This window comes from Puma concolor, chromosome A1, assembly GCF_028749965.1.
Source record: "Puma concolor isolate L17-30 chromosome A1, mPumCon1.1.hap2, whole genome shotgun sequence".
In the NCBI taxonomy this organism is placed as follows: domain Eukaryota; kingdom Metazoa; phylum Chordata; class Mammalia; order Carnivora; family Felidae; genus Puma; species Puma concolor.
Window position 1 is genome coordinate 92,950,331 of NC_141667.1, and position 24,041 is coordinate 92,974,371.

General features: G+C 37.4%; 1 protein-coding gene across 2 annotated transcripts in view; it reads left to right on the plus strand.

Moving 5' to 3' along the window:
- Nucleotides 1–200: 200 nt before the first annotated feature.
- The window catches only part of EDIL3 (EGF like and discoidin domains 3), a 427,380-nt gene continuing 403,539 nt past the window's right edge, over nt 201–24,041 (plus strand). The window contains exon 1 of one of the 2 annotated variants that reach the window (XM_086697330.1): nt 201–774. In XM_086697330.1, the coding sequence (XP_086553456.1) occupies nt 705–774 (70 nt within the window). In that variant the 5' untranslated portion in view covers nt 201–704. The remainder of the gene's footprint in view (nt 775–24,041) is intronic. The other variant, XM_086697323.1, reaches the window with a different exon arrangement.

A 24,041-nucleotide genomic window follows, 5' to 3' on the forward strand; every position in this document is an offset into this window, starting at 1 on the left:
GAGCCACCTGAGAGAGAGAGAGGGAGAGAGAGAGAGAGAGAGAGAGAGAGAGAGAGAGAGAGAGAGAGAGGAGACAGAGAGAGGGAGAAGAGAGGGAGGAAAGAGGGGAAGACTGGGGGAGGGAATAAGAGGGGAGGCGGGAGGCGGGAGGCGGGTGGGGCGGGCAGGCACCGGGGGAGCGCGGCGGCTGCGAAGCTCGGGCTCACACGCACGCCGCCTCTGTTTGTACACAGTGCGCTCCCGGCCGGAGGCTGGCTCCCCGCTAGCTCACGCTTCATTGTTCTCCCAAGTCAGAAGCCCCGCAGCTGCGGCGGCGAGCGCTGAGCGGGCCGAGCGCACCGTTTGCCCGTCCACCCGCGCGGGTGACCCGGGGCCGCCGCGGGAACCCGCGCCCCGCCCCGCCCCGCCCGCAGCGCCTCAGTCGGGACCCACCCGCAGCGGAGGCTGAGCCCGCCAGCGGCTCTTCGGAGCTCGCCCACCTCTTGGCGCCGGAGCGCAGGCAAAGGGGAAGAGAGGTTCCTCTCTTTGGTCGCCACTCTTTCTCGTCCTCTTCAAGAATTTGTTTAAGGTAGTGCTGCGGGCAGAAGACGTCTTCTTGAATTCTCTGCCAGGGGCGGGGTCTGCCGCTGCCCTGCGGTGCCACCTCAGCGACACTGCCCTCCGTTACGACCCCTGACCAGCCGGGGTCACGTCCGGGAGACAGAATGATGAAGCGCTCGGTGGCCGCCTGGCTCTTGATCGGGCTCAGCCTCAGTGTCCCCCAGTTCTGCAAAGGTGAGGCGGCGGGGCCCGGGCTGCAAGGTGCGGGACGGGCTGAAGTCCCTTGGGAAATGCCGCGCAGGGCGCTGGAGGCGGTCCCCGGGGCGCGCCAGGGGTGGCGAGCGCCGCGGGCGGTACGGAGGCGGCGGCGCGCCCTAGGTGCCTCGGAAAAGTGCTGGCAAAGTCAGAGCGGAGTGCGTGGGGCTGAGCGGGGGAAGAGGGTGCGGAGGGACCGAGGTGAGATCGAGGAAAGACGGGGACTGGGGCAGGCGGGAGGGAACGGCGCTCCGGGGAACCAGAGGCTCCTCGGCTCACTCGGCCAACGGGTCACTGCGCGAACCTCCCTGGGCAATGCCAGTGTTGCCAGCCACGGGCGACGGGCGGGGCTTCCATGGGGGCCCCGGCCGGGAGGCGAGCGTGCGGGCGTCATCTGATTGAAACGGGAAGAAGCTGGGGAGCCGCATGGCGGTCCGCTCCCGGGTGCGGTTCTGCCAAAGTGGGCCCGGGCTGCGCGCTTTGCAAATCCGAACCTGGCCCTGGGAGTTCTGGAGGTGGGTGAGGTGGAGGCGGATCTGACTCCTCAGTCGGGCTTTCTCCTGCCTCCCCACCCCGGACTCGCTGCGTCGGTTATAGAAAAAACCCTGGAACCTACCTCTCGCCTAACCTCAGGGGCTCCGAGCTTGGCTCAGCACTCCCTCCGGGTGCAAGCGTAACTCGTGGTCATGGACAATCTTGCAGTGCGAAACATCCTCGCTCCCCCGCCCAAGAGCAGAAAAGTTGTAAGAGCGGGTCTGGTTGTGCTTTCCATGACTTGTGTGAAATAAATCAGACTGTAAAATGAAATAAAATAAAATAAAGTAAAATAAAATAAAATAAAATAAAATAAAATAAAATAAAATAAAATAAATAATTAGTATTATTACAGGACTCCGAGGAGTCTCCTACTGAGTTGTATAGACGAATTTCAGGTCCTTTGCGAAGGGTGGCTTGTCAATACGAACCCTTGTTCTGGCCGCGCGTCACTGCGCGGGTCGCGGGTCCAGGCTCAAGCTGGCGCTGGAAAAGGGCAGGAGGAGAGGCAGGGGCCCTGGAGAGACCGCTCAAGGGGGTCCTGCTCCCCTTCGGCGCTCACGGGTGGAGAATGCCCCTTCTGAGGGGTCCGAGGGTGATAACAACCCTTAGCAGGCTGCTTCAGGTGGAGAGCTGAGCGCACTACAGGGTTTAAAACGCTGTGCCTCTCAAAAAGCATAGTTGAATTAAAAGCGTTGACTCGAATCCATTTGAAATTAGACACTACACGAGTATTCCACACGCACCATCCATGCATCCATCCATCCATTTGCTTCCCAGAAAAATTGTGGGCTCTCGGGCTACTGTTTGCCCAAGAAGCCTGGTGTTCCTGGAGGCCTTCGGCTGCCCTGCCGGCAGCGATCCGTGGCCGAGCTTTGCCTGGGCCTCCCTCCCTCCCTCCCCCAGAAGGTGGCTATTTTCCCTAGCGTGTGTAGGCGTGCGTGTAGGTGTGTGCCTTGCCAGCGTTTACAAAGTGCCCTTCCAGTTATCAGGCAGAAGCAGCCACTCCACTGAAGGTGAAGGGATGGTAATGGCTTTGTAGTTGCTCAGCCGAGTTCCCAGGCGATAGGGTGAAGGCAGTGCTCCCACCACTGTTATTTTCCTTTCTCTTATTTCCCATCTGGATTCCTTCTGCACTTTCTTCCCTTAGCAGGAAGGCGAAGGGAAGAACCGCAGGCACAGTCGTCTCCTCCTCCCTTCACCGCCTCCGTTCCCACCCCACACACGAAGACACACATTCACCCAGTCACACGCACCTACACCCTGCCACCGCAGCCACCATCTGTCCCCGAGCCGAGGTGGAGAGCGGAGGGGGTGGAGGAGGAGATAACGTGTCTAGCGTGCGTGGCCACGCTCTCCTCGCAGGGTCTGGTTGCAGGAACCCTGGGGTGCGGTGAGTCCCGGCTCGATGCAGCCCGCAGCTCTGCCTTCTAAAGATACCCGCGCCTAGGGCACTGCTTACCGCGCGAGGCAAACCTGCCACGGTGATGTTGCCGGGCCTCTCCTTTCCCGCTCCCAGACAACCATCGGGCAGCGGTGTACTCCATGTTCTTTAGTAGACTGCTCCTTTTTTTTTTTTTTTTTTTTTTTTCAGCCAGCCCATGGTTAGAAGGAAAGAGGGCTTTAAGAGAGAGAAACGGACCATTTTCAATGGGCTCTTTTGGTTGAACTTGCACCTTTCTAATATAGTCCCCCTCAGCCCAGCAGAAGGCAGAGTGCAGCTTGCGTGACAGCTCCAAACAATTAAACTTTGAGTAAACTTATTGAAGCCAGTGTTAACACCGGGAATTTCCCTCACATCCTCCCTCCCCAGACATCGTTTATCTAATGTAGCCTTTTAGAAAGAAATTGGTGTTTCCCTGTGTGGGCTGCAGTTTACATGCATTAATGATTGGGATTTGGTAATTTCTTTTATTAGTAGTTTTTATTTTAAAATTAAACCAATGGATCAGTCAGGGTGAATATTTTATTAACTCTTAAATTATTCATCGCTATGGGTTGCTCTGAAAAATCCAATAACATGCATACAGTTGCAGCAAGCACGTGACATCTTATGCAATCTGTCCCTGTGCCTGCAGTTGGTGCCTGAAGTCTTTAAGCAAATGGCACTGTCTAAAAACGTCTAGACATGTCCTAAATACTATGAATCATTGGCATTTGAATTTCCTTTTTTTTTTATCAATGGTGAATTTTAGTTACTCTACATGAGAATAAATTAGTACCTGAAGAATCTCACTCAAGATAATAACACTATGCTTCTATGATTAGTATAGCAATATTTATACTGAAATTAACAGGTTTTTGTGTTTTGTATTTTGTATTTAAAATGTGTCACACATTAGTGTCTTTGTTTCTCAATTTACATGACCGTAATTTCTGCACTTTAAAAATAAATGCTAAGTCAAATGCCAGCTGTAACACCTAAGGGTAATTTTAAACGGTTGAACTAAAAATAATAATTAAGGGAAGATAAAGTATTCTGCTGTGACAGTTTGACAGTAATGCAAAATATTGGCCATGCCCTGCACTGTCATGATACATCCACTTTTTTTCCCTCTCTGGTACTTAAAAAGCTTTTTGCATTATTCTTGGAATGTTTCCATAGAATTGAGATGTGTTTTGTTTTAAATATGCATATTTTGGGGAACACATTTAGATTTATAATAATAAAAATTAATGGTTAAAATTTGAAGTACTACATTCTTCCTTCTATAGTCTTGAAGTCACAAAGGTCTCCAAAACCGGGCTAATGTATTTCACTTCTGTACTCTTCTCTAAAACTCCCGTGTATTTTTCTCAAATATTTAAAGACTAATGTTGATATAAAACATGTATTCAGGATCTAAGGTATTTTTAGTAAATATTTTCATAAAGTTTCCTTTTATTGCCAGATACATGTGATTTTTCCTTCTCACAAAACTATAGGAACGTAAAGTAAGGGGATAAAATATACATGAGTAAATATAAAATATCTTGGTTACTCAAAATCATTACAAAATAGAAGTTGGGCAGTCCTTAGAGTCTAAATTAGAGTCTTAATTTTATTAAGATAAAACTTTTACTTAGGTACTTTAATTTAAAACTCTTAATTTTTTGAACAGTTTTGAATTGAGATGGACTGTATATCTTATCATTTGTGTACAATTAAAAAAAAAAAAAAACCTGCCTGATCCAAAAGTTTTATAAAGCCTAAGAAAGTAATTCTGGCATTTGTTGTTTACTGAGTACACTTTCAGGTGCAGTAGCTTTGAATATGATACATGATGTAGTAGGTTCATCATATTCTTGCCAAACAAACAAACAAAACCATAAAACAGTGCAGGGTTTAGAACTCAGTTCACGCCACAGTAAATCATAATGAGTAGGTAGTGAGAAATAGATAGCAAATCTTGTAAATATGTAATTAATGGTATGACTTCTCATAGCTAATCAATTTACTTTTTACATAGTGGGGTTTATTTCCTAAGTAGTTTGTACACTGCATTATTATTAAGAAAAGAGTAGAAAACCAAAACCAAGCCATTTCTGTTTTTCAGTTCTCCTCTGGGTTGTAAGGAAGATGCCAGGCATTTTTGTTTGTTTGTTTGTTTGTTTAATCATAGCCCATGTAATGATTATAATAACTTTTGGTTAATCAAAACAATCACGTATTTGTATACAAAAAGTCAAACGGTTACCCATGTGGAGTAGAATAAGTATTGAAATTGTTCTCATGGTTATGTGATAATGCTAGAAATTAAGTACTATAAATACTTAAACTGAGGGCGCCTGGGTGGCGCAGTCGGTTAAGCGTCCGACTTCAGCCAGGTCACGATCTCGCGGTCCGGGAGTTCGAGCCCCGCGTCGGGCTCTGGGCTGACGGCTCGGAGCCTGGAGCCTGTTTCCGATTCTGTGTCTCCCTCTCTCTCTGCCCCTCCCCCATTCATGCTCTGTCTCTCTCTGTCCCAAAAATAAATAAACGTTGAAAAAAAAAAAAATTAAAAAAAAAAAAATACTTAAACTGAATACATTACCACTTAGTTGTCACTGAAAATTCCTCTAAAAAGTCTTTGATTTGAGGAAGTTGTTGAAGGGAAAAGCAGACCAGGATCAACTGTGCCCTTGCCAGCAGGTGTCAGGATAATCAATGGAGATCTTTTAAAGGAAAGATGAAAAAAATAAAATAAGCAAACTAGTGAAGGTGAATCTGCAAATTCATGTAAAGTGACTTTCTGCTGTGTATGAAACTGATGTTATTAGTTTTCATTGTTCCCCTGAAAAAGAGAGGGAGGGTGAGTTGTAAGAACCTACCTCTTTTACCACAGTTTTTTAACTTAGAAACAGAGTTACTCAGCCACTAACAAGTGCATGTCTAGGTTGAACCATTATTTTTCAGGGGTCTCTTGAGTACCATCCAAGGACATGCACATAGAGCTATGAGGTACTTGCAGGAAAACAATTATCACTGAATGGTTTAGCATACTTTTAAGCATAGCCTCCATACCAGCTCTAAGTTTTATAAATAGAAATTCTGTTATTGTGATTTGTGTGGATATATATTCACCTGTATATTTATATACATCTATAGAACTGATAAGACATGGTTAGTTACCTTTTTTTTTTTTTTTTTTTTTTATCATGATGGTAAAGTATATGTTTCCTGGAGCTTGCAAGTGTCTAAATAACAAAAGTCATGTGGCCAAAAGAGACCAAATGACATGATAAAGTTTTGTTATAACCCACTGCAGCCAGTTATTAACCCTTATATGTGTTCCTGTTATGTATCGCTAGCTATTAGTGACTTGATATCATTTATTTATTTTTAATTAATCCTTAAATGATTACATTCCTTACAAATTAGTTCTAGCATCTGCTGATATAGCCTTTCACCTGGTTACGAATCCATCATTACACCATTTCTGCAGGTTCTCTCAGGTTCTTGTACAGCTGATGAGGTGTATCAGCTTGTGTCATGCCAAACTATCTGTCTCCAGTGGTAACCTGTGTCAGTCCTCCTAATATAAAAATTCTCTTCATTTCTCTGCCCCTGCATCTTTCTCCTCTTTTCCTCCTGCCTCCCCAACATTTCCTTGCTGGATAGCAACTGGGGCACAACATCCACTATAAAATTCTGTCTTCATTATTAAGAGGCTTCAAATCACCAAAGCGGTGTGCAGTTTTCAATTTACTTTTTTTGTGTGTGTAAGGGGAAAAACCATCATTGTGGGAAGCCTCTATTACTAAATCCTGAGGTCTAAAACATACATGGAAGTACGTCAGGATCTTAATTATAAACCAACTTTACATTTTATACCTGGATTTGTCCTGCCTGAAACTATCAACTGGGTAATAATTTATATTCATCCTACTTGTAGAGAAGTCTCTTGCCTTGCCTGTAGCACATAGTTGAGAAACTAGGAGAAAACATCAAAAACTCCAGACCACCTAAGATAGAGAATACATGTAGTACTTAGATCATATAGAAAAGTCTCTTGGTTTTTAAGTTCCCAGGCTTTCTATAAACTGGATCCAGAAAATGAAAGGCATATGAGGTGACAGTTCACTCTTAATCAGAACAAAAAACCATGGCAGCTATTAGAAACAGGGCTGAAAAAGTCTCTGCAAAAGCAGTGATATCTTACAGTGTAAAAAAATGAGGGACATTTACCAGGGGGAGGGGCTAAGTATAAAGGCTAAAAGGCATTAGTGTGTGAGAGAACATTCTAATAATTGGTGCCAATGTTGGCTTTGGATCTTATACAAAGACTCACAGCAATATGTTCAATATCTGGGGGTATAAAAGCAGTGAAATGCATGTATTATTGAAGAGATTTTGTCAAAACTATTTAAGCTTAGAAAACCTACTCAATGGTGAAAGAGACAGATATCTGAGGAATTTGCTTGTTTAATATGCTATTTTCCCATCACTCCAGAGAATATGTTATCATATATTTTGTACTGATACTTTTTCACTAAAACAATGAATGAAACTCTTAGGAAACACAAGACTCAATGCTGTACAAAAGAAGTAGACCTCAGAGTGCAGATACGATGTCATGCAATTATTGGGTTATATTTTAGGAGAAAATGTGTCATTATTTTGTTTCAAAATATGCATTCTTATAGTGATACTAACTGCATAGGATTTGTTCAACAAGAGATTTAATAGTGCACGGAGCAGAATGGAGGATTTATGTACAAGAATTTAAGTGAAGGATTTTTCCAAGTGCTAAAGCACTTTTGAAAGTGATTGTTACTATGGTGAAAGAAGGTTGAGTCCATGTCTTAGCTTTTCTTTTTCTCTTTTCTAAAACACGTCTGCATCAAACTGATTGATCTTTTTTTTTTAAAGAACAATTTAATGTAGTATAACAGTCCATACATGGAAAGGCCAGGGTTTTAATCTCATGTTAGATGACATTGTGTTGATTTGAAGCTAACCTCTCAATGAGGTTAGGCCATCACACATTCTTTAAGGTTTATGCTTTGTATTTGATGAAGTTTTTAATTTGGGGAATGCAGAATCATCCTCTTGAGCCTTTTCTTGCTATACTTAGGTCACAATGACCATTCACATTTTACTGATACTAGAGATTATATGAAGACAACCAGAGTAAAATGGGCTCATGACTCTTGAGCAGAAAATAGTGAAAGAGTCAGATGGGAACAGTGGAGAATATTTTTGTTTGAAATAAGTTGACGACTCCCTCCCAGTAATGTCTGCCCTCTACAGGCATTAGTCCTTCATCTGTGCTTATATCTTTCATGCCCTTTTCCCTTCACAGTTTTCTTTCCTAATGCCAGTTAGAACTTTCATTTTACCTTGTTTATTCAACTTTTTTTTTCTTTCACTAGTTTAATTTTGTAAGCACTAACTTTTTTGAGCTATCAGCTATGGACAAGTATCAAGCTAATGACCATTCAAAATGCTTTAGTATTTATACGCCAAATTCTTGTTTCATGTTTTGTGTTTCCTGTAAAGCCAGAATTTACAACGGTGGCAGGCAGGACAAACAACCCAACTAAACAACAACGAAACCTAAAACAAACACTCAATATACATGGAAATGAATGGAGCTATTCCTGCCCCTGCGCATCAGTGTTCTTACGAAGTCCCCAGACATTTGAAACAACACTTTGTCTTTTACAGAAAAACAATGTGTCAAAGTAGTTTCAGAAACTTTAAAAGCTTTGTTTCTTATTTAACCATTTTTTACAATCTGTGTTGTGGAATGAGCATACTTTGAGCTTCTCAGTGCTCCTGCAAGAGCATTGTTAAAAATGTGGTATTAACATAAAGGCAAAATTTAAAGTGTTTTTTATGGCTGTTATGCATCTTCAGTTAGAAGAAAAGTTACCTCTAAGTGATACATTTCTTTGTTAAATACATGGTTCTGACATTTCCAGCTGACATAATTTTGACCCAGGAACAATATTTTTTCAAGTATCAGTTTTTTTTTCTTCTCTTGGGGACTGCCACCAGTCAGTTTTAAGCATCTTGTTAGACAATTTGAAACAGGAATTCATTCTGATATCTTTCTTAAATACAGTTAACAAGTCTAGTATTTATAGGGATCATGCTATATGTTCCACTATTCTAAGTACCACTTTGATTCTTACAAGTCTCTGAGGCACAGGTACTGTTACTATTTACATAAATGGAGATATAGAGGTTAAATAATTTCCCAAGGTCACACAGCTACTAAGTAAATTGTTAGAATTAGAATCCAGGTTAAATCTGGAGCCTGTTCTCTTAACCACTAAAGCGTGCTGTTTCAGTGAGTGACACGTCATGTCTATCATGGAGATAGTTTGTTAAATGATTCTTTTATTTATAAAGCTCACACTTCATATCTATTACTATTTAACTGGTAGATATTTTGGAAATGGTAAATTATATTTCTTCTCTAGACAGTACTTTTGCAGTGTTCTGATTTAAGGTGGTAACATGTCATACCTCTTTTCATATTCAGAAATAAAGTTTAGAGTATGTTCTTTTTGGTCAGAAAGAGTTAATGTGTCTTTCAGAATCATGCATCACCAGGAAGAATAGCAAAGGTGGGGAAAAGAAGAACACTTGGGAAGTAATTCAAACTCATTTTTTTTTTCAGTCTTGCCATTCAATTTTATTGCGCTATGATTTATATATATATATTTTTTGGTTTTCTAGGATTCCATTGTTCCTCTACATTGTTTCATTGTTACTTGATATGATATGTAAGACTACAGTTTCTCTGTAATTTTCAGATACAGAATATAGGACGAAGTGATTTTAAAGGTTAATAAGATTTTTATTTCTGCTAGCTTAATGAAGGTATTTAATTTGCCTTACATCCCATCCTCATTTAATTTTACTTTTCTGTGACCCCATTAACAAATTTTAGCCAAACAGAAGCACCAAGTGGTTTCAAACCATCAGCTAGAAAAATATATTTTCTGGGGCGCCTGGTGGCTCAGTTGGTTAAGTGTTCGACTCTTAATTTTGATTCAGGTCATGATCTCCTGGTTTGTGAGTTAGAGCCCAGCATCAGGCTCTGCACTGACAGCACAGAGATTGTCTCCGTCTCTCTGCCTCTTTCTCTCTCTCTCTCTCTCTCAAAATAAATAAACATTTTTTTAAAGAAAGAAAATGCTATTTTCTGGTTTAGCATTTAACCAAAAGACAATTTATTATTTTTTTAACTAGAATTGGAATAACTTTCAACATTTTACAAAATGATAAAAATTGCACCAATTAGTATGAGATGTCCTTATTAATAACATTGTACAGATGTACAATATTTAATAGTTTAAATAGACCCCCATATATTATATTTATTCTTGTAAAATAATAAAACAATAAAGTTTCTTAAGCATTTCCATCTCCATTCTAGTTACCATGAGCAGAGAAGACATTCTTTTTTTTTTTAAGTTTACTTACTTATTTTGAGAGAGACAGACCCAGCGCAAGTGGGGGAGGGGCAGAGAGAGAGAGAGAGAGAGAGAGAATCCCAAGCAGGCTCTGCACCAGCCATGCAGAACCCAATGCGGGGCTTGAACTCGGGAAACTGGGTGAGCCAAAACCAAGAGTCAGATGCTTAACCAGCTGAACCACACAGGCACCCCAAGAAGCCTTTGTTGAACACAAAAGGAAGCTGAGGTTCAAAAAGTCACATGATCTGTAATTCAAGCAATCAGTGACAGAGTTTGAACTTGACTGTACATATTCTGGGTCCAACATACTTTTCTCTCTCTTTTTTTTTTTCCCTCAGTTGTTGGATTCACAAGATGAGAAGGAGGAGTTGTTAAACTATTGCTTTTTCAAAGACTGTTAGAACCTGTTTCTCATTCCAACAAACACTTTCTTTCCATTAGCCTATAATACCCCCTGTTTCTCTAAGGGAGCCTGTTACCAACCATCATGACATCCTGAACTTCTCAATGGCTTCAGAATCTTCTTTCTTCTCTAACATTTGTCCCCTTAAAATCTTTCATGCATGAACTTGTGACCCTTTTAACATTCTGGTATTAAACTTCCTGGAAGTTCCCAACACTAATGATTCCCATCTCCATGTTTAGTTACCTACTGGCAATGCTGTTCAATGGATTTTCTCATCACATGATTGGCTCAGCTAACCGTACTTTAAATTTCTCAGACTTTATCTCACCAGAATTATCTGTCTTTCTACTTTTCTTTGTCCTTTACTCCCACAAACTCACTTTTGTCACCACTCTAATTTTTAGTCTTACTTATCTCTCTTCTTTCCCAGCCTGGTCTCTGTGGTTTTCCATTTTAAGAGGTATTCAACCATTTATGAATTTCTCAGGCCAGGTGCTTTTATCAGTTTTGCTTCATTAAGTCTCAAACTAAGATAGTTTCCAAAGTCTCATTCACATCTTTGCAACTAAGAAAATTGGAGTGCTATCAGAAGGTATTGGACCCGCTGGAAATCCTGATGTAGCTGAAAAGTCAAGTTCCAGAAATCCTGATGTAGCTGAAAAGTCGAGTTCCAGAAATCCTGATGTAGCTGAAAAGTTGAGTTCCACATCTTGAAGGGAATGAACAAGAAAGATAGAAAGTGATATTATGGGAAATATCATGGGCACTGCCAAAATCATATGGGAATTGCAATTTATTGATAATTATAAATTTGGGAACATCATCATAGGGGTTATGGCTGAGCGAGGATAGAAGACAAGATCCTTAGAATAAAAGAGTCAAGGCATGTTGTAAAAAAAATTTATGTGGGTATTGAAATCCCGAAAAGTTACACAAGAAAAAAATGTTGGAGAGAATGACAGTGAACCAGGAACAGAAATTTTCGAGGAATGAGGGGATATAGTGCAGCGATCAGGAGATAACTATAATAATAAGGGTATAGTGTTGGGAAATAGTTATCTGTTACATGAAATTAAACCCAGGTGGGGGTTTTGTTTGTTTGTTTTTGTTTTTTGTTTGTTATTTGAAAGGAAGGAGAAAGCATGTTCAGTAAGTTGCTTTGAAGAGTGGGAAAGAGTAATGCTGCATCTGAGGTCTAGAATCTTTGGGAGAGAAAACAGTATCCAATTAAGAGCGCTGTGGGTAAACAGTGACTCAGGGGAGAGTGGATTTCTCCTAGACCAGGAAGACAGATATAATGGCCTAGTCCCAGGCATCATGCTTTTTGACAGTCTTCATCCTACAGCTTTTGACGTGTTGTGCTCAAAGCATTGCTTTTAAGCACATACAATATGTTTTCATATGCAACAGCTCTTTTAAACCTCACGACCATCTTGGGGGTTATTATTAACCTTATGGGCCGATGAGGATATAAATGAGCATAGGGTAAGTGGTCAGCACTCAGACTTACAAACCCAAGTCCAGGATTTACTTCACTATAGCACAATTACAGAGAAAAACCCAGATCCAGGGAAGGATCCTTTTTAAATTCAAGGCACATCTGGGAGATAGGAAGATTTCTGCAGTTGTGTCGTGACCTACTTTGTCCTATCCAGATGGGCCTCTATGTGTTTTGAGGTTTGCATAGTTTAGGTTACTGGGAATGTCTATGTCTGCTTGCTGGTCTTAATCCTTGCCCACCTTGGATCATTTGTCCAAATGGTTTTTCCTGGAAAACAACATTATTACTTGGAGAATATTTATTTTTTTCTTTTCAGCATACTCAAAATTGTGCAACCTTGCACACAAAGAATTCTTTTTCCTCAAATTTACATGTTTCAAATATTTGTAAACCATAATGTTTCTTCTTTAGTTCCTGACATGCTAAAGTTGTACATATTTCTTCCTTTAATCTGTCCTTGTAAGCCATTCCTTTCATCATTTTAGCTGTTTCATTTGGAATCTCTCCAAGTAGCCTACGTATTTATTCAACAGGCTTGCCAAAAAACCAACAGAGAATTCCAGGGATGCGCCTTCCTTAAATAATGCCACACGCTCTAGTCTGTCCTTTCAAATTTTGCAAATACATTCTTAATTTTCATCTCTTGTTTTGCTGTTTTTTCTATCAGACCACTTTTTTCCAAATAATATTTATCTGTGCCATTATTTTTTTTCATAATTTTGTTTTTCTTTTGCCTTCACTGGAGTTTTCCTTTTTTTTTTCATTTTGAATTTAGTATAACATTTATTACTATTATATGACGTATTCTCTGACCATAGAATCACAAAATAACCTAACTTCATTTCCTGCAAATTATATTATTAGGCTATCTACTGGTATTTTTATATCATACACACACAGACACACACACATATATATATATATATATATATATATATATATATATATAATCTGCTAAATTATATGCAACAAATCCTACCCTTAGTTTTCTTTTTTGCATATGTATTTCCTTTTGGGTCTTTAAAGCATTCATTATCTTGTTGAAACTACCATCTAACTCTATTTCTGTAGTTTTTCTATTTCTGCATTTATTTCTGTCTCCTTCTAAATGTTGCCATTTTCTTCTCCCACTTCATTGCTCAGCTTAAACTGAACAATCTCACAGAATCTCTCTGATAACCTTATCCAAGTTACCAATGCTCCAACATGTACACATATACCCCTGTCATTATTCTTTGTCACTGTTTTTTTGAATTACGGCATTTTTAAAAATCACAGCTATAAAATCGCTTAATAACTTATTTATTTCATTTCTTGTTCCGAATGTATTGTAAACTCTACGTAGGCAGAAAAAGCATATGTTTTGTTCCCTAATGTGTATATCCAGCTCCAACCATGGTGCCTTATATGTACTAGGCACTTCCTGTTTGTTGGCTAAATTTGCCCCTGCAGGGATGAATGAAAAACATGAATTAAAAACAACTGTGTTGGTGTATAAATCTTTCCCTGGTTTAAAAAAAATGTGTTCCTTTGATAGACCCATTAGCTCATTTAATAAATTCTTATCTGCTTGAAGCACTGATGCATTGACCTGTAATTTATGGCACAAGTGATACACTTTTAGAAGGCAATAAATACTTTAGTAGTGGCAAACTCTAAGAGCAGACTAAATAAATGACCTACTTGTTTCCATAGCTGTCTAATTTATAAACACTTTAAAAGCAAGATTTGGGTTTTACCTGAAATTATCAAATTGCAATAAAATAGTTGTAATTGTATATGGAAGATAGACAGTAAGCTCTAGTTTGTCATTTTATTATCAAGGGTTGACCAGAAAACTATGTGCAACAAAATCAAAGCACTTGGTGGTGGTTTAAATTGTCAGGTGGAGGAGTTGCAGGTAGCCCTTTGATCTACTAATTGTCCCAGTGCCTGGGGGATGACTCCCATAAGCTCCACCAGCAATAACTTTCCTTCAACCATAACTTCTTTCCCTCCTCCTGCCATGCAGTCACACCTGCTACACCCAGATGTACTTGGCAGAGGGGAAAAGACAGCCCAGGAAGCTGTGTCTGCCCAGGAGCCCAAAGCTCTATTTAGAGTTTTTTTGTATGTAATGACAATCTTGATGTCACAGCTAACTGCTGTTTATTCCCCTTTGGGCAAGTATACTTCTCCTTTCTTAAAAGCCTCAGTGGTTCTAAAACTATTTGTGTGCTTGTGACCTCAATAATTGTGTGATTTCCACTGCTAGTCTGAAAGCTCTGAAAACACGTCTTTCTGAAAAAGGTATATGGCAAAGGATTGTATGCAGTCACTTATAAAATCTAAGGCTTTGCTCCTTTTTATGTGATAAGAAAACATTTGGCAGTTTTTTTGAGGGGCAATTAATTCCTCATACTTACTCTAAAGTTTTAATTATTTTTGAACTGATAAGTATACATTCATTGAAGAAAAGCTATATTTGTGTCATTTGGTGTCTATATTTAGAGACATTTCAATGAATAAATACCTCAAAGTAATATTTTTAACCATAAAATTGATCATGACATGTAGTCTTATGATTTATTTATTCCACAACTTTTTATTGAGCAGAGATAGATGCCAGGAACTGTTTTGGGTGATAGAACTACAAGAATGAACAAAACAGGCGGCAAACCTTGCTCAGATACAGGTTAAATTCAATGAGTTAAATGGATGGGATTAGAGAATAAACAAAGGAAATTGTGTAGCAGGTTAAAAGAAGGGGGTCGGGATTTCAGGGGTAGATCTCACTTTTATGTAGGGTGCTCATGTCAAGCCTCACTTTTCACCCCAAACATTAAGGAAGTGAGGTATATATTAAAAGCATGTTTCATTTGTCTCTGTGTTTATTATGTTTGTTATGTAACAGCTAAACTTATTTTGTAAAATATATCCATATTTTCCTTTATGATTTCTGCTTTTGGCAGAAATTTAAGTGTGTAAGAATTGCTCTTTGCTTTTTCTACCAGATGATTAGCTATGTGTCCCAACACAACTTACCAAAACTTAGAAAATGAAGCACTCATCATACACTAAATTCTATGATGTATTTGCATCAGTTCAGACACTTACTGGGCTGCTTCTTTATTAGTGGGACAGTATTTTTAATTATTAAATTACTTATGAATTATGGATTTTAGTTATTAATCATTGCATGTCATTAGAAATACAGCAAAATATGGTTTCTAATATTTTACTTGGGATGTTTACATCTGTTTTTATCAATGACATTTTGAGCGATGTTTATCAAGCTTGGTACTAGGGAAATGCTATACTTGTAGAATTATTTAGAAAGCTTCTCTTCTTTGGAGTACTTTAAGAGTTTTTCTGTTTCTTAAAGTTTTGGAATAACTCACCTAGTAAGCAATCTTATCTGTTTGTTGGGTACTTTGTGAATACTATTTCTAGGGTCTTCCATAATGAATGGAGCACTTGTTATTCCTTTTCCATTTTTGATAATTTATCATTTCTATTAAAATTATTCTGATACAATAGTATAATTTAAGAATATTTTCTAATTTATTAGCACATATTATATATAGCATTAAAATATGAAGAGTTATATAAAATAAAACATTACATATATATACATATACATTATATGTGTGTATATATATATATATATATAATGTGTGTGTGTGTGTGTGTGTGTGATATCTACAAAGTATAAAAAATAAACATTAAAAAGATAAAGGTTTCAGGCTCAGGAATCAGGATTTTCAACTTCAACAGTTGACTAACCTTGGTTTTCAAAAAATAAATAAAATGGGGATAGAAAAAAATAAAATAAAATGGGGATGATAATAGAATCTTACCCCGAGAGTTAATGTCAGGATTTAATACAGGTTAAGTGCTTAGAACAATGTCTTTGGCCAGGATGGAGATGATAGGGAGGAGGAAAAGGAGGACTAGTATTTCCAGTTTTGTAGGCACAGTGCTTGGCTCAAATTATGACAAAAAGTAATTGATAAATGAATTGAGTGTCAATCATCTTTTTCATTTATTATTTTAGTTTTTATTTTTATCAAGAAGACTTCAGTCTTTTAACTGAGATATAATTTGCAGGTGTACTAATATAATGTGATAAGAGAATGGAATCAGATAGACTGGGAGTTGGATCCTGGATAAACTCTTGACTAATTCTGAAGCCTTTTTCATACCTAGGTTTACATACCTAACCTGTTTCCTCCTCTGTAGGGTATGGATAAAGCAAGAACAATCTAATACGGTCATTGTAATGATTAAAAGATACAACCCATGTAATATGCTTATAGATACTGGCAATATAAACTTTCAATAAATATTAGGTATTTTTTATTTTCTTAGTTGTGGTTCTGGCTATTGCTATAAAGGGGTCAGTTACCCTGGATACCCTGGGATACCAAAGGAGAATGGGATACCGAAGGAGGGGATGGGAACCTGGATTGATCTGAAAAAATGGCCAATCAACAGAGCTTGGCAATTTTTCAATTTCTGTTATGATTCTGATTTTAAATTATTGTGTTTTGGGGCATTTGACTATCTTAGTCTGTTAGGGCTAAATACCATAGACTGGGTGGATTATAAAATACAAATTTTTTCTCACAGTACTGGAGGCTAGAAAATCCAAAAGCAGTGTGCTGGCAAATTCAGTGTCTGGTGAGAGCCTGCTTCCTGGGTCATGGGCAGCCATCTTTCACTGTGTCCTTATATGGTTGACAGAGTGAAGGGGCACTCTGAGACTTATTTTCAATGAAGGCACTAATGTTATTCATGTGGCCTCTACCCTCATGACGCAATCACCTCCCAAAGGCCCAACCTCCAAATACAATCACATTGCGGATTAGGTTTCAAAGTATGGATTTGGGGGAGGGGGACATAAATAGTGTACAGTATCATCTGTAATAGAATATCCTTCAGTTTCACCTACCCCACTAGGAAGTCTTTGCTTCCTTTATATTCTTCCCACCTAGTGGCACTGACTCTCTACTCTGAATATAGACTGTAAGTTGTGTCCTGATTTATAACCTATAATAGAAACTTCTAAAACATTTTAGGTTGTTTTTACTTCACATTTGGCTTTATAGATCTCAACTGTAAATATGGTATATAAGGCAGTTGACAGCTTGGAAGTTTTTTGTAATTTGCTTATTGACGACTCATGGTCTCTGTGGTCAGTACTTAGTATTCAGAAAACTCTTCACTGCGTCTTGCCTTTCAGCAGTTCAAGTTTATTTTAATATTGTATGTCAAAAAAATGGATAAAAATTAAGTTTATGTTGGCCCAAAGGTTTTAAAATAAAAGAATTCCATTTGCATTTTAAAGAATTGAATTTTACTACTTCCTCACTTCTGGAGGGAGGTGGCGAAGAAGACTTTCCTTTAAGACATTTAGGTTAAATATAAGGTTTACAGGGACACCTGGGTGGCTCAGTCAGTTAGGTGTCAGACTTCAGCTCAGGTCATGATCTCACAGTTTGTGGGTTCAAGCCCCACGTCGGGCTCTGTGCTGACAGCTCAGAGCCTGGATCCTGCTTCGGATTCTGTGTCTCCTTCTCTCTCTGTTCCTCCCCTGCTCATGCTCTGTCTCTCTCTCTCTCTCTCAAAATAAATAAAGATTAAAAAAAATTTTTTTAAATATAAGGTACAGATACACAAATATGTTTTATGGATTAGTGTAGAACTAATATGGCTTCCTATAGAATGAATCAGGTGGTTCAGATGAATTTAGAAATAGACATTAATGATTTAGGATAGAAGATTGCCAGGTCTGTTTGTACCTATTTTCAAAGTAACAACGTTTATAACTAAAATCATCAGATTGCCAGAGCAAGCAGGATTCCACATGAAATTTACATGGTTAAAAGTGTTGAAATTTATTGGGCAAACACAGTAAGGATTATTTCCAAATCAAGTTACAATTTAAAACACTTTTGGGGGGTATTGTATGCATGTCTTCACAAAAGAACAATTATAATGTGCAGATTCAGGATAAGGTCAGGTCATTAGCAATCTTGATTGCATCTACCAAGTCCCTTTTGCTGTATGATCTAGCATGTTGAATAGGCAAAACACCAAAGGGTGAAGGTCATGGAACTAGAATCCTCCTATTGGTTACATACACAATCTCGTGTAGACATATGTTTGTACAATTCTTCATCTGTAGTAGCAGTGTGGACTAGTTTGGTATCAAAAGACAGTCCTGGCTCTAACAAGTACTTGCCTTATGACTGTCAGCAAACTCCAATCTCTAAGCCCTAGTTTCCTTATGATCAAAATGAAAGTGAAGCAATATACAAGGAATGATTTTGGAACCTGAAAACTGTCATATAAATCATCTGTTTTGGTGGTAGCCAAATTCTTGCTTTGTTTTCTATACCTTTATAAAATCAGCTAGTGTTGATGTCCCCCTCATTTGTTTTTGTGTGTTTTACTGAACATATCCAGATGTTATGAAGACTTTTGATTATACCTGTATGGAAAAGGAACATAAATAAGCACACAAAGAAATGATGACATATCTGACTTTTAAGCAGGCCCTGCATTGTGAGAACTTAATTGGTGGTGATGAGACACTGGACAGCTCTTACATGTTAACATGGGCACATTCATATCTGATGTCCCCAGATGTCTGTGATTTCACCTGCTCTTTTCAAACCTAAGCTGACACCTAGCATGGCTGGCTTAGAAAATTCTTTTTTATTCATGCAAATGTAGAAAGTTAAAAGTTAAATCATTTTCTCACCCTGCTGAGAAAATTGCCACCTCTAAAGGAATCAGGGTCATCTTCTCTCCTGCTGTGTTCCTACAACTCAAATTTCAGCTTCTTCTTCGCCCACTGCCAGTCCACAAAAATGAAATTAATACAAATGTCCTTAAATATAGTAGCAGTGATACTATTTAAAATATTTTAGCTAGTTTTATAAAATTAATTCTAGAGAATCATGCTTTGTTTTGTTTCTAAAAAAATCAGTTTCAAAATTATATATGAGTCATAACTTATTTTTGAATTAAAAATGCCTTGATAATACCTCGCAATATAAGAATTAGCTTAGATTCTAACACCAAAATGCAATTGTGTTATTGAGATTTCTCCCCATGGTAACTGCAAACGTATGTGTAAATATAAATTTATAATACTTTATTATAATAATAAAGACAATATGTAAGTAAATTAGAAAAATAAATATCTAAATTAAATGACATCTTTAGTTAGTAACAGATTTCATATAGTGATTGCTTTAAAATGAAATGTATTTGAAAGTCAAATTTAGAACTAAAACAAAAATATAGGCAGAATTACTGATAAAAAAATGTCTGTTCTTAGGGAAGTGGCATAGATCAATGTGAAGTAACATTTCTTAATTCTTTCCAAAGGGGTACTTTATTTTGCTTTGTCTTCCTCATAATTGAAAAGTACTTTGAAATATAGAAAATGGTATTATTGGTACTAGCTGCATAGTAAACCAATCTAGAATTGGATGTTTCAGGTTGCTGATTTAACTTTAATTGGGAATATGTTATAAATTAAGTCAATTGACTTTGGGATAATAAGAGGCATGAAGAACTCTTCCAGGATTAATTGTTTGTGAAGGCAATTACTATGAGCAAAGCCTAGAATCTAAGCCCAAGCAATTGGAGCGTATAAACTTTAACAGTGAATTCTGGGGCTCATTTACGTTGGTATGTCAGTCTGAAAGTAAGCATTTTCATATGTAACTGCATTATAGAAAACTTAGTGTTTAGGTCATTGGGCAATACAAGAAATGTAAACCATTACTCCACAGCATTCAACAGTACAAAATTATACTTAGGCAATTGGAAGCTGGGTCAAACCATTTTTTTTTTTTTTAATTCAAGAAATTGTAGGAATACACTGAGTCTTTTGAGTTCAACAATTTAGAGCTTATTCAGATGGTTCATTGGTTCCTTGACTCCTACAAAAGGAAATTAAAGCAAAATGAATTGATGAATAATTTGGTCGCACTCCAGTAACCTAAACACTTTCTTTTTCTTTTCTTTTTCTTTCTTTCTTCCTTTTTCTTTCTTTCTCTCTCTCTCTTTCTTTCTCTTTCTTCTTTTTTTTTTTAAGTAATGGCAAATGTATATAGTAAAGCAAAAAGATATTATTGTTATGTGCTTCTAAAGCTGAAAATCCACAAATTAAGGTGGAAACTGCTTCAGGAGACCTATTAATACATATTTATAATTAAAACTTGGTTCCTTTAGCATCATTGCTCATTTGGGAAGTTGGTTTATATGTATTCTACATTAAGTTCATTTGTTAGGATTCTGTATAAGCTTGTTATTATAGGATGTTACTCACACTGGAGCTGTGAGACAGCACACAGGCATTTGTGTAACCAGAGTATTCATGACTTTCAATTTGGGTTATTAGACTATTATGTTGGAATGGTCAATATTGCTTCTTTTGGTTTCTGCAAATCGTTGATATATCACAATGACAAAATGGTACTAGAAATTTTTAGAGACGTTATTGAAATGCAAAATAATGCACACAATCTTAAGTGTTTATGTAGTTCAATGAGTTTTCAAAATTGTGTGTACCTACGTAATCATTACCTAAAACAAGATATAGAACATTTCCATAATCCTAGAATATTCTTCCATGAAGTTTCAAGTCAAATCCCATCCTTACCCCTCCTCTCTCCAACATCTGTGTTTTTGATTTCTATCATTATAGATTAATTTTGTCTGTTGTTGCACTTTATACCATTGTTATGGTAGTGTGTGTGTGTGTGTATGTGTGTGTGTGTGTGTGTGTGTGTGTGTGTTTGGTGCTTATCTTTGTTATTGCACATATCATGAGTGCATTTCTTTTTATTCCTGAATAGTATTTCATAGAAATATACCACAATTTGTTTATCTGCCCTTTAGTTGATGAGAAATTGGATTCTTTCTGGTTTTTAGCTTTCATAATGAATAAAGGTAATTTGAACACTCTTACAAATTTTTTTTCTAAATAGCTATAATTTTATTTCTCTTGGATAAAATACCTAGGAATGAAATTTCTGGGTCATAGGTAGATACATGTTAACTTGAAAAACTACTCAACAGATCTCCAAAGGGATTGAATACTTTTGTTCTCACAACAGTTATGTATGAGGGTTCTGGTTGTTCCATATCCTCAAATTCTGTCGCTATTAGTCTTTTGATTGTAGCTATTATAGTTGAAATGAAATGGTATTTCACTGTATTTTTATCTAATGTTTTCAATGATTAAGGGTATTGAGGACACTATCATGAGTTTATTGACCATTTATATTTCTTCTTTTGTGATGTGTCCAATCTTTTACAAGTATTCTTTTTTGTTGTTGTTTGGGGATTTTAAGGTTAATTTGTAGGGGTTCTATATATATCCTGGATATGTGTACTTTGCCAGTTGTGTGTTGCAAATATATTTCCTATTCTGTGGCTTGATATTCAGGGTTTGTTTTTTTAAGTTTATTTGTATGTGTGGGGGGGGCAGGGTAGGCAGATAAAGAGGGAGAGAGAGAGAATCCCATGCAGGCTCCACACTATCAGTGCAGAACCCCATGCTGTGCTTTAACTCACGAACCACGAGATCATCACCTAAGCAGAAGTAAGCCGCTTAACCAACTGAGCCACCCAGGTGCCCCTTTGTATTCAGTTTCTTAACGATGTCTTTCCATGGAGTACTTCCTAATTTTAATGATATGTATTTTACTGGTATTTTTCTTTTAGAGGGATTTTCATGTCCTAAAAGTCTTTGCCTAACCCAATGTCATAAATATATTGTCTTAGTTTTTCTTCTAGAAATCTTGTATCACTGGTTTTTACATTTGAGTTTATGATCCTTTCTGAATTATTTTTTGTAATTATCATTAAGTACAACTTGAGGTTTATTTTTTCTGTAGGGAGATTCATTTATTTCATTTGTTGGGAATACTGCTTTCACCTTTGAAATTTTGATATATCTTGTTTGCTTTAGTTTATCTATTCTATGTCTTTAATCTGTTTCTCTGTCTTTACACCAATACCATAGTGTTGATTAATTTATCTTTATACTAAAATTTGAATTTAGGTAATATAATTCTTCAAAATGTATTCTCTTTGGTATCTTTCATATTTTTGCATAGATTTTAGAATTAATTTGTCAATTACTTCAAAAAATCTTGTAGGGATTTTGATTAAAATTGCATTAAATTTATAGATAATTTTGATGGGAAAGGCCATATTAACAGTATTTTATCTTCCAATTAAGATCTTATATTTGTTCATTTATATATCTGTATAAATCCATATTTAACAGTAGTACCAATTCCATTTGTAGGGTTTTATAAAATATAAAACATTTTCACATTATTTCATTACTCATGCTTTATTTTATTTTCAACAGAAATTAAATATAGAGTGGAGACCATTCAGCACCTTAGCATGCTTCACAGTGCTTACAAAAGTACTTTGCACTTAAGATATACTTGATAGACAGGTTCCCAGGAAACCATTTTATTAATATTTTTATACCATGACAGTACTGTTAGAAAAAAAAATCAACACTTCAAATAAAATGAAGTTTTTTAAACTAAAATAAATATATAATTTTGCAAGTTTCCAGAAAAATAATCTGAGAGTCATAACATCAGGTCTATTAAAAGCTAAAATAACAAGACCTTGAAAATATTGGGAAGTGCTTAATGGAATCAGTTTAGAATACCTACAAATCACTTTACTCTCTGAGAAATGAAGAGTGCACTTTAGCTACCTTGGATAGATAAGTGCCTCTTCTATTTATAAAGATATCGCTAGTTATAGTTATTCCTAGCTTTTTACAGAACAGTCGGGTTCATAAGGCAGGAAGACATTATACAGAGGCTTAATCCGCTTTAGAAGCTTAAAGTGTGTGTGTGTGTGTGTGTGTGTGTGTGTGTGTGTGGTCATGACCTTGTCCCAGAAGGGCGTTATTACCAGAAAGCTTTTGCTCTGACTGAAGTTCACCTTGGTTCACACCTGAACCAAATCCAAACTAATGAAATTTTCTTTTAAACAGGTTAAGCAAAACCATCAATTGTCTATCTTTTCTACTCGTTTTGTGGAATTGATTCAGGAAAGTGGACCTAAGCTATACTGAGAGGAAACATACATGCTTTTGAGCTACTCATTGCTGGCACCTTTCCAGCACATTAAGAAATATTTAACATGTTAATGTGGTGCATAGAACATTTTAGGATTAAAAAGAAAGTATTCCTAGAGGAATTTTGCCTATAGGTCACTCCCCAAGTAAGTTTTTTCAATGTTTTATATAATAATTAAACACTAGATTGGGTTATTGGAAAAGAAATTGCATTCTTCTTAAGAGGCCATTATTAGCAGTATATTTATATTCACTGTCTCCTCCCATGATTTATATATGTCACATATGATTACAATAAAATGAAATAAAAATCTTCTAAAGGGCCATTTTTTTGCCATGCCAATCTGTGATAAGATTTCTTAAATCTGTACCAAGTTCTACTTTGAAATTTACTTAGATCTCTTTTCCTTTCAGTATTTACTCAGGTTCTCATTTAGATAATTACTATTCTGGAGGTTATAACCTAGGCAAGTGATGGCATTACTTACTCCTTTCTTACTAATCTAATAGGAGATGACTGATAAAGGGCATTCAATTAATCTACTTACTTTATATTGAGATGTTTTTGGGCCATGAATTTATTCCCAGGTTTCAAACACCTTGGCCTTTAATTTGTCAAACTTCAGTCTTTAAGTAAATTAGCTGGGTTCTGAACTGAATTAATTGAATCCAGGGAAGGCTGTACAAATAGTTGTTCCTATACTTTCTCACAAATTTCTGTAAGGTCCAAACTGTTGGAAAGTAATTGGATTTTGAATTACTTGGTTACCCGTGCAACACCTGTCCTTTGGCCT